At 40.7% G+C, this 10,752-nt stretch overlaps 1 protein-coding gene across 2 annotated transcripts; it reads left to right on the top strand.

Annotated features, from left to right (window-relative positions):
- The first annotated feature begins 275 nt into the window (after positions 1-275).
- mtdha (metadherin a) lies at positions 276-8,690 on the top strand. Of its 2 annotated transcripts, none has more exons than XM_005728479.1 (12): positions 276-763; positions 1,484-1,582; positions 1,836-1,947; positions 2,174-2,335; positions 2,594-2,656; positions 2,882-3,055; positions 3,971-4,048; positions 4,434-4,505; positions 4,600-4,727; positions 4,845-4,955; positions 5,040-5,139; positions 6,030-8,690. In XM_005728479.1, the coding sequence occupies exons 1-12, from the start codon at positions 395-397 to the stop codon at positions 6,095-6,097; spliced, it is 1,536 nt and encodes a 511-aa protein (XP_005728536.1). In that variant the 5' UTR covers positions 276-394; the 3' UTR covers positions 6,098-8,690. The 2 variants fall into 2 exon arrangements, with proteins under 2 accessions (XP_005728536.1, XP_005728535.1); XM_005728478.1 differs by having other exon boundaries at positions 279-763; positions 3,965-4,048.
- Positions 8,691-10,752: the final 2,062 nt, after the last annotated feature.

Raw genomic sequence — 10,752 nt, forward strand, 5'->3', positions numbered from 1 at the left:
TAACTGATTTTAGTTGTTATATTTTTAAATTGTTATTTTGTATTTTTAAATAATTGTTTGGAACCACTTTTTCAACAACTAGGTAGGTGTACATTTAACCTCAGGACAGGTGTCATTTATATAGCATATGTGTTTTAGTATTTTGTGCATGGGTAATTTTCAAATTCATGGGTAAGACAGAAAAGCTCCTGTTCTTACAGAGCGGCTCGTGTAAGTGCATGATGCTGTCCTGGACAAACCTGTGAGTGTGAGCTTTTTAATACTGAGCAGATGTAGTATTGATATGCTGCTGTTTGTAGCCTTGATGTTAACAGTCAGATTAGATTAGCCACTCCTCCGTTAGCACGGGCGCTGGAAATGATAGCTACAGCTAGTGTATGCGCAATTTTGAAAGATGGCTGGAGACTTGCGAGGTCTTGCGCTGGAGAAAGCCGAGCTGCTTTCCAGCCACTTGAAGGAGCTGCTGTCTTCGGGACAGGGATATGTTCGGGCTCGATTCGGGGTTGACTTGGGTCTGAAGCCCGAGCTGTACCCGACGTGGGTCATCCTGTCCACGGCCGCGGCGGGTCTTCTGCTGCTGATCAGTCTGTCGTGGGCCGCTGTTTGCGGCGGGCTGCTCGCCGGGAAAAAGCGAGGATCCCCGGTCACACACGGCAGCAGCAGCAACGGCGGCGGCGGCGGTGAGCCCCTCAAGGCCGGTTTCGCTAAAACTGCCAAACCAGAAGAGCAGAAGAAGAAGAACAAAAAGAAAACGGTAGAAAAGGTACCGCAGGCAGCCTTTACCGAGCCGTCTAATCACAGCGAGTCAGTCACAACACGCGCGGGTGTTCATTTAACTCCTTAACCTAAGTGCTCCCTCTGCAAAACAGTTCAGTTAGACACTTATTTTATTATTTTATTAACAAAAGCGGTTAAGTTTGGCGTTAGCTAGCCAGCTAGCTACCTGGCATGTATGAATTGATGGTCGTATAGCTCGTCGTATACTTTGTTTACACAGCACAAATTAGGCCATCTAGGGACAATTCCACGACCCACTTACAAGTGACAAAAATAAACCCGTAATCTAACTGCATATGGATGAAGGTAGGGTGTTTTATTAAGAAAGGGAAGGTGTTATCGGTGTTTGCAACCACCTGATACTCCTGTTTAGCTAGCTAGTTTATACGTCATCGTTAGCCACCTGAAGCTTCAACTTTCGCTTTGATGAGTGAAAATGGTTTTAAAGACGTCCGCAACCCAGGCGCGCTTCTTTGAAGCTCGTATTTAGAAAGCGATAATCTGTTTAACCTGTTAAATATAACTTTTAAAACAAGCTAACAGACAATAAGTGTGCTATTAACCAGTCATATAAGGCTTAATAATTTAGTGTTGACGCAAAAACTGTCGTTTTTATTTTAAGTAAGTTGATATTTTCTTTAGCACTCCCTGTTTTTCTGGGTTGTCATGCTGTATGTTTCTTATCTGTGTCTTTTCACCCCTCCAGAAGTCTCAGTCCAATGGGCAGCCAGTGACTGTGGCTCAAGAGGAAGTTAAAGTGGCTGAGGCAGTTTCTAAGCTGCCAGCACAGATCAAAACTGAGAAGGTATGATCAAAATTAAGGAAATGTGAAACCAGTGGTGGGCAGAGTAGGCGCAGCATTTCCCTGAATTGCTCAGTTTTGTTGATGTTTTGCAAGATAGTTTTATTACTGGTGACATACTGCTAAAACTCCACTTCTGTGCAGTGAAAAAATACATTTGGAGACTACTGTTGGGATGATAAATAATAAAAGACATTAAGTGCAGTAAAGTTGTTATTATGAGGTAACTTGATTGTTCTTTTATTTCTGTCCACAGAAACCGGAGGTGCAAGCCCCGGTGCAGGTGAAGAAGAACAAGAAGAAGAACAAGACAGATGTGAAACCAGTTCAGCTTTTGTCTTCAAACGATGGGAAGGAACCTGATGACGGTACAGCTCAACCGTTGAGGCGGAAATGTCACAATAGCTTCTCATTTTCAAAAGGACATTTTAATATTATGCAGAATGTGCTTCTCATGCATGTCCTGTCATTCTGATTGCAGCCAGACTCTTTAAAATATAGTAATGAGCAAATATCCTTCATAGTCCGATATATACCACATTCCCTTAGAATGTCGTGTTATTTTTGGGGTGCATGTATGTGTGTGTCATCCAGGTGTGTGGGAGACAAAAGTCAGTAACCGAGAAAAGAGGCAGCAGCGCAGGAAGGAAAAGGGTCCTGAGGACTCTGGCGGTTCAGGAAGTGTGGAAGCATCAAAAACGCACGTGGAGGCAACTGTACCAGCAGCAGTTAACAAGAGGAACAGAGGAAACCATGGTATTCATGTAGAAGGAATTCACTATGTTTAAATATAGTCACCACCCACTCTTTTAGCTACACCTGTTGAGGTGCTCATTAACACAAGTATCCAATGAGCCAGTCACATTGCAGCAACTAAGTGCATTAAGGCAAATGTATTTTATTCTAAAATGACAGAAGAAGGTAGCATATTCAGTATGCAATTTTGATATATAGTCTACCCGCATTATCACACAGTATTATGTGGTAATAACCCTGTTTCCAACCCTGTTTCAGAGTCTTTTCATTCAAGAACCACTGGAAAGGGAGATACAGCCAGTGAAGCCGTTAAAGACAAAGGTAAACCATTTTTTTATGAGGCTCGCTTAAACGTGAACTTATTCAGAGTTTTAAGGTATCACAGAGGTGATTTTCAAGCTGCTCAGTCCAGTGAAATTTCGATATTGCTCATAAGTGTTGTTTTCTTGTCAGTGAACTGGTCTGAACTCCCCTCCTGTGACATATTTTGAACAAAACTGTTACTGAGGGACTCTGATGGTCTTTCCTGTTTGCATGTTCCCTCAGTTTCCTCCAGCTGGAGGAAGGAACCTTCGGTCAATGGTGGAGGCTGGAATGATATGTCCTTGAAGATCCCAGGTCAGATGAGCACTATGGAGGGAAACAAGTGGAGTGCTATCTCAGCAGCTACACATTACAGGGCCCAGCCAGAACCCCAGCCGTGGGCTCAGGAGTCACAAGGTACCATCTAGATCTGAGTAAACCTTTTTACACCACAAATGTAGATATTAATAGTTTGTATGACATAAGAGATTCTAGACTGAACATACTGGAGGAGATTTCTCTCTACACGAAACATTAGAGCTGATAATGAAATGAAATGACCTTTGCCCCTTTTCCACTAGTGCAGATTCTGGTGGTCAATCTAGCATCAGTTTCAGCAGAAGAGAGAATAAAACCAGGTCGAAAAGCTGGCGCAGGCATAGCAGTTTAAACTCAGTGGCTGTGAGAGACCCTACTGCAAGAAACTCATCAATAATTGGCAGATGTAGCCCACAAATCCTCTAAATTCTATGTAAAGATCATTTCTTAATGCTTTCCAAGTGTGGGCTAGTTCTCAGAAGACACTGAGACAGAACTGGCTCTGTCACAGCACTGGCACCACTGACATAAGGTCAGGGTGTAGTGAAAATAAAGACAGTCTGTTAATGAAATTATAACCTGAGCTAACATTTAGTAAGCAGCTATGACAGCAGGTTAAATCTTTGAAAATTTAAACTTGAGTTAACTGCTGCCTCAACAAGGGCAGCCCAAGTAATAACCCGGCTTGTCCTTATGGGTTATTGTCAGACAAACCTTGTGGATGCCAAGCCTGCCAAGGTAAACACAGTGCATTTATCATGAAACTGAGCAGGATGTTTGGTAAAACTAGAGTAGACCTTTCTTTGTGTATAATGTGATTTTGATTTATTTAGTTATTTTATCTCCAGGAGACTGGATTTCATGCTGTGAGGTGTTCAAGAAAACGTGCCAGTGGAAAAAAGACAAGATACTCCAGCCTCATATTAGAAACCATGCTGTTAACGTTTAATCTCCGCTGCAGTTTGTTTGCATTCCACCAGCATAACCTGTCTTTCTGTGTGCTGTCAGCAACAGCGTGGAGTGGCATTGATGGCCGGATAAAGCCTGACCTCAGCCCAGTGTCCTTCTCCATGCTGGGACTAAACACCACAGGTTTGTCACCCAGTCACACACCAGACCTTTCAGCTGTGTCCACACTGGAAGCGAGTCGGTGACACTCGGGAAAATAAGTGCTGCTGCCAGCACAGAGTGGGCGGGACCCAGGATAAGGCTTGCAAATGACGGAACTGAAGTGACTAACAATGAAAGCTCGTGATGCCGTTGATTGGCATGTGACCTGGCAGTAAATACATTACAGGGTTACCAAGGCAACTAGATACAGAAATGTCTGCAAGCAACCAGCCATCAGCTTCAAGGCGATTAATCGCTTCCAGTGTGGATGCTTATTGATTGATTGATAATTGTCATGGCTAGATTAATGAGTCTACGTCCCTCATTAAAATAAATAAATTAACAAATAACCTTCTGTCTCATACAGATCCAATTTCAAATTCAGTGGATCTGCAGTGGGCAAGCCGCCCTAAAGTTAATGATGAATGGTCAGGATTCAGTAAGTAGCTATGCATCAAATCCTCCTAAAAAGATTCTTCAGGTTTTTACCATCTAACTATCTTCCATCTGTATTGTGTGATTTGTTTTTTTAGATGGGATGGCAGCAGCAGATCCCAGCTCTGACTGGAATGCCCCAGTGGAGCATTGGGGAAACTATGAAGAGCCCCCCGTGTTGGTGACACCAGCTCCTGTGCAGAAAGAACAGCCTGTCCCCAATAAGGTTTTGGTTTGGTTTTGTTTTGTTTTGTTTTGTTTTGTTTTAATTCTGGCTTCTTACTGTATTGTTTCTATTATAGGCTTCACATAAATTGATCTGCATGTCTTATTGTTGCGTCAGGTGTTGGAGGATGAGAGGGACACAGAGGATCCGTCCGGCGGAGAAGCCAAATCGAAAAAGAAGAGGAAAAAGAAGAAGAAAACAGAAGAGGAGGCTGCATCTGACGCTCAGGTAATAAACCAAACCAAGCTGATAAAATCAGGTCTTCAAGTGAATATTTAACCTGTTGTAATATAATCATTTCTTGGGTTGTAGACGGTGAGCACGGCGCACGTAGTCAACACAATACCCAAACCCCAAGAGCTTCCTGCACTGCCCTCCAAAAAGCAGAATGCCAGCATATCCTCCACTCAGAGTAGGTTTCAACATCTCTGACTCCAAATCTGTGTTCACTGTGTTGTAATCATTTCTAAGAGCGGCTTGTTTAGGTTTCATTTAAACACAAGTCACTATCTGTGGGTATATACCCAAGGTCATTATTTCATAGTTTTCACGTGACACGCCCACTTGGCGAGCAAAAGCAGTACTGCGGTCCTTTGCCCTCCAGCCATCCATTGAACATCTTTCAGTTTCACTTAGCTAAAATCCCAGAGAGTTGCTGTTCTATCGGATGCACTAATCAGTACTTCTTTACAGCTGCCAGAAGGGCGGCACCAACTTGTCAACACACCTCTCCTAACCCTGCCTTACAGGCCAACCCTGCTTTCCCACAGCAACCCAGGCTGACAGTGGCAGCTCATTTAAACTTTAGGAGAGATTTAGCTTACATTGGAAAGACACTTGGTCAACTTTACTATAATGACACGTCGTTAATGTGACAAATTAATAATACTGAAATTTTTCTGGCCCAACACTGTAAAAGTCCCAAGTTAAGAAAATGTAAGATTTAACTTTGGTTGACTTTTTTTGAAGAAAAAAATCTAAGACCGTTTCTGTTTTACTCTGTCCAGCTCTTCTTGTAATTACGGTAGGGTTATTTTAGCAGCCTGTGCAGCCTTTTCCTTTGTCTCTACATTAATGAATGTACTCACACAGGAAACATGCAGACCAGCTGAGTGTATTGTTAGTCATCCCACATGATGCTGTTCAGTCAATCAGATCATTTATTCAGAGCACGTGTGAAAACCGAATAATACACATTGTTGAAACACTGTTGAATTTACTTTTGTTTGAGGAAATGTTCTGTAACTGGATGCCCTTAAATTTCAATTGAAAAACTTTTTTTTTTCTTTCATCTCCGTGCAGAGAGGTCAGAGCAGATTGCGGAGCCTCCGAAGTTCTCCCAGAAGAAAAAGGTCCGAAGGGAGACATGAATTCACCTCACAGGTCCAGACAAAGCATATGCAAATGATTGTTAAACGTGTCACATGCAATAATTACCAGGTACACAGTTCAGAGATCAGTTTCACAAACAAAAAAGTAAACAGGTGGAAGGTATCACCTGCTTGGCGAAATTCAGAGATGAAATGTAGTCCTATGGACTGAAAACTTAACTAATTTGCACTATTTGCTATACTGCAAACAGAGTGGAGTTTGGGGTGAGGTGGGCTTTTAGTGGAGGTACATATTTAATGACAGCAAAGGTGTTTTGTTTTGAGATTTTATTTGCCCCCTCTGAGAGTGTATGTAATTGTTAACCCCAAAAAATAAAACGGGTTTTAAATTTTTATTTCTTTTGTGATTTTTTTTTTTCTTTTCTGTTTTTTACCAGAACACCACACTTTTTGGTTCCACACAGTGTTGCACTTTGTTTTGATTTCTGTGCAGCAGCCCCCTATGAGTTATTGAAAGGTTATGGAGCAGAGAAATATACCTATCTCACTCACATGCCCATATGTACACTGACAGATTAAGATACTCCTGCTCTTTATACTGGGTTTGATGTGACATCCGTCATTAAGAGCTGTAAGGGTGTTCAGGTGACTACTACCATTAGACACATTGATTGGTACTGATGGGTGCTACAGGACAGTGATGTAGCTGCAAAATGATATAGGCACTTGGCAACTTTGCTTTTATATAGGAATACAACCAGGTGAAAACCAGCCTAGTCAAGTCCTATACTGGAAAGAGTTGTGTCATCGCCATCAGTGCAGACTGACTTTGATTAATTGCAACATCATTCTAAAACCTTCAGCAATCTGTCTGAGAATAATGATGTTTGTTTGAAGACACATTTGCGAATGAAAGTGGTCGCCCAGAGGCTGAGGGTGTTCCATGCTCAACTTCTGGGCGACCAGTTGGTCACCACAACTACTTGCAGTCGTTACCAACATAAATATTAAATAAATCCAATCACCAGGCAACCCTAAAAAGAGGCTGCTGTCCTGTTTTTTACTCTTGCGTGACTGAACCACAACTCACGGCTCTGTCAGCATACATATGGCATGTGAGTATTGTTTTGAGATAGGTTTGTGTATTCTTTTGTCTAATATTTCTGTCATTTGAGTGAAAACACTCTGCTGTAGGGTGTGTAGTTTGTGCTTTTAATGACTGAATGAGTGGCAGCTGTGGTCAATGTTAGTTACACTGGTGTGAAAGGCATCTTAGCCATAGAAGCACAGCCATTACTGTCCAACTCCTAACTGTACACCTGTCTAACTGTATGCACAAAACCCAGCTTTGCTACAAATAAATGAAAACACTTCTGTCTGAGCTTCAGGGTGTCAGAAGGGAAATGTTGGGAGGCTGAAAGTTAGTAAATGACATGATATATAGTCTTTTTGAATGACAGATTGGATTTTTGATATTAAACAACTGATTCTGGATCCCCATTGGAGACTTAACTGTACATCTAGGCTGCAGTAACTGATATGAACCACCGGGAGGCACTGTATTGTGAAGTTACTAGTGGGATTAAACTATACTGCAGTAGGACTACAAATGTGTAATCCCTGTACTTTTATAAACAATATCGTCCTGAGTATGTCTGTCTTTTATCTGACTGGATTGTATTTAGATTTTTTTTCCATACCTAATGATCACTTCTGAACTCTTGTGATTTTTTTTAAACATTTCTTCCACTTTTGTGCTAGAAAAAGCCATGCCATATGTACAGATTGTAAGGGCTTTTTCCAGTTCTGTAATTGCACTGTGCAAAAGGCTGTATTTGGTTCCTTTTGATTTTGAAGAAATGTTTTTATCATCTTTTGCATATTGTGAACTATTTTAATCTTTTTAGTTTGGACCTTTGTTCCAAGATGTGTGATGGGCTAAATGTTTTTGACCTAAACTGAGAATGAGGATATACTTAGAGATATGACGTGGAGCAGCTTTAACTCCACATCTATTTGATTTTAAACAAGACACACACACACATACATACACTCACAGAATTACAGACATATATAAAAGGAATTTAATTCCATTGCCTTAACTTGTAGTTGTATAGAAAGTGCGTTGGAGTCCTTTTTATAGTTTCCATCCAGTTGCAAGTTTTGGTGTCAGAATTGATTTAATTTTGCATGACTTTGATAATAGAATGAGATAAAGTGATCAAACTTTTGCTTTAAATGTTAGTACTTGGTCCACTCATAGTACCACTCAGTATCTATACTGTAATAGCTTTCTGTATGGAGACGAATTGCAGCTTTCATGTGGGCATCCAGTTTAAGGGGACATTACCATGTTTTTGTGAGATGTAGTGCATCAAGGCGTCGATCAGCTGATGGTGGTAGTTGTTGGTAGACCTGGTAGATTGCAGAGGATAAAGTGATATGTCACTGTGGTTTCAGGTGCCCTTTTGTTAAATTTTTACTGATGAATATGATGATGACTCAATCAACGTATTTATATACTTGTCTCTAGGAAATGTTTTTTTGTGAAGGGTTTTGTTTAATGAGGAGATAAAAATGAAATTTCTATGTTTGTTTGGTAAAGATGAAAATTAAATGAGAAGTGCTTGAATCACATTGTCATGGAAATGTTTTTTTTCCCTTCCCTTCATATCGTGAAGAAGGTTTTTGGTGTTATTAACTCTTTTAAAAAGATTCTCCTAACATGAGATTCTCATGTGAAGTGTATTGTTGATTTGATCGATTACCTGTGCCTTAAACAGCTGCTTTGCCACTTTTCTTTAATATGTAAAAATTAACCAAATGCGAAAACATACCATCCCTGGCCACTTTATTAGGTACACCTGTTTAACTCCTCATTAACACTATCTGATCAACTAGTCACATGGCGGTAACTCATTTACACATGTTGGAATGGTCAAGATGAGATGTCAAAGTTCAAAGTGAGTATCAGAATGGGGAAGAAAGGTGACTTTGAACGTGACATGGTTGGTGGTGCCAACCAACTATTCTAGGGTTTACAGAAGATGGTTCAAAAAAAGAGAAAATATTCAGTTAGCAGGCCAGAGAAAGACAGACTCAAATAACCACATTATGACCAAGGTATGCAGAAGAGCTTCGCCTCAAATCTCACAGCAGATGAGCTACAGCAGCAGAAGACCATGCGAGGTGCCACTCCAGTCAGCTAACCAAAATAACCAGGGTCACCAAAATTGAACCAAAAAACACTGCCTGATTTAATAAGTCTCAATTTCTGCTACGGCTTTCAGATAGTGGTGTCAGAATTTCATGTAAACAACATGAAATAATGGATCCATCCTGCCTTGTATCAATTGTTGAGCTGGTGATGGTGTAGTGGTGTGGGATATGTTTTCTTGGTATACTTTGGGCGCTTTAGTACCAACTGAGCATAATTTAAATGCCACAATTACCTGAGTATTGTTGCCGACCATGTTGAGTCCTTATCTCAAACATATAGAGAGCACCTTTGAGGCATAGTGGAAAGATGGAGTCACATCATGGATGTGCAGCCACAAAATCTGCAGCCACTGCTATCATGTCAATAGGGAGCAAAATATCTGTGCAATGTTTCCAGCACCTTGTTGAATCTATGCAATAAAGAATTAAGACTGTACAGGAGACAAAAGAGGGTCGCACCCAGGACTACCAAGGTGCACCTATTGAAGTGACCAGTGAGTGTATGGCATCATGAAAGAAGTCTATTGTATGATTCCATAAAACAGTTTGCATGGTTACCAGGAGGCTTGCCTTAAATGTATCTTCCACATTTAGCCAGGATAGCTGTTTATGCTTCTTGTAAACATTTGTACAGCAAGAATAATGAAGAGCTGGCTGCTCTGTTCAATGCAATTTCAGGGTTTTATTTTGGAGGGGGTTTTAAGATGTTTTTTAAAAAGCACTTGACCAGATGATCAGCCAGTAGCATGCTCCAAATCTGATATATATATATGAACTATATAGTATTATTAATTCGCAGCCTTTTAGTAATGCCTTGCAAGTCCAACACATAAATTTTACTTACTACTAATTTAGGTGATGCATATGTTGCATCATCAACATGCGTACTTTTTTAACATTATCTTCAAAATACTTTTCAAAAAATTGAAAATAAAAGTAGCCCTTAACTACTGCCTTGTGGAACACCGCAAGCTTTCTTTTATAAAAACTGCCTTTAAAAAGCACTCACTCTGCCAGAGAGCTAAACTTTAATCCAAGTGCAGACTTTGAGAAATGTCATATTTCATATTAGCAGTTAATAGTTTATATACTGCTATATGTAGCCTATACAGATGGTGGTCAGTGACACTGAAACATAGAAATAGTATTACTAATGGTGCCATGTTAACCATCAAGTATGGAATGGCTAAATCAATAAGTAATGTTCAATGGTACAAGTCTGTTTACTGTTGTTAACAGTTCTCTGTTGTTCGTATTTTCTTTCTAATGTAGTTTGTTTGCTGTCAAAGTAATCCCAATTCTGGCATGAATAAAGTGAGGACTCACTGCTTGCTACAGTACAAATCTGTGTCACTAGTCAGGACTCTGTCAGACCCTGGCTACAGTGACCCTCTTGCGGCCAAAACACTGCATCCGTCAATGTGGTTAGGCAGTCGCGTGGCACGCTCACAGAGCCTGACCTCCTTCGCTTCATC

This window comes from Pundamilia nyererei, unplaced genomic scaffold, assembly GCF_000239375.1.
Source record: "Pundamilia nyererei isolate P.nyererei 1_Seehausen unplaced genomic scaffold, PunNye1.0 scaffold00028, whole genome shotgun sequence".
NCBI classification, from domain to species: domain Eukaryota; kingdom Metazoa; phylum Chordata; class Actinopteri; order Cichliformes; family Cichlidae; genus Pundamilia; species Pundamilia nyererei.

Coding starts and splice junctions, on each gene's coding strand:
- mtdha (XM_005728478.1), top strand. CDS start 395: ATGGCTGGAGACTTGCGAGGTCTTGCGCTGGAGAAAGCCGAGCTGCTT. Junction 1,948..2,173: donor TGGGAAGGAACCTGATGACG/GTACAGCTCAAC, acceptor TGTGTCATCCAG/GTGTGTGGGAGACAAAAGTC. Junction 4,956..5,039: donor AGGCTGCATCTGACGCTCAG/GTAATAAACCAA, acceptor CTTGGGTTGTAG/ACGGTGAGCACGGCGCACGT.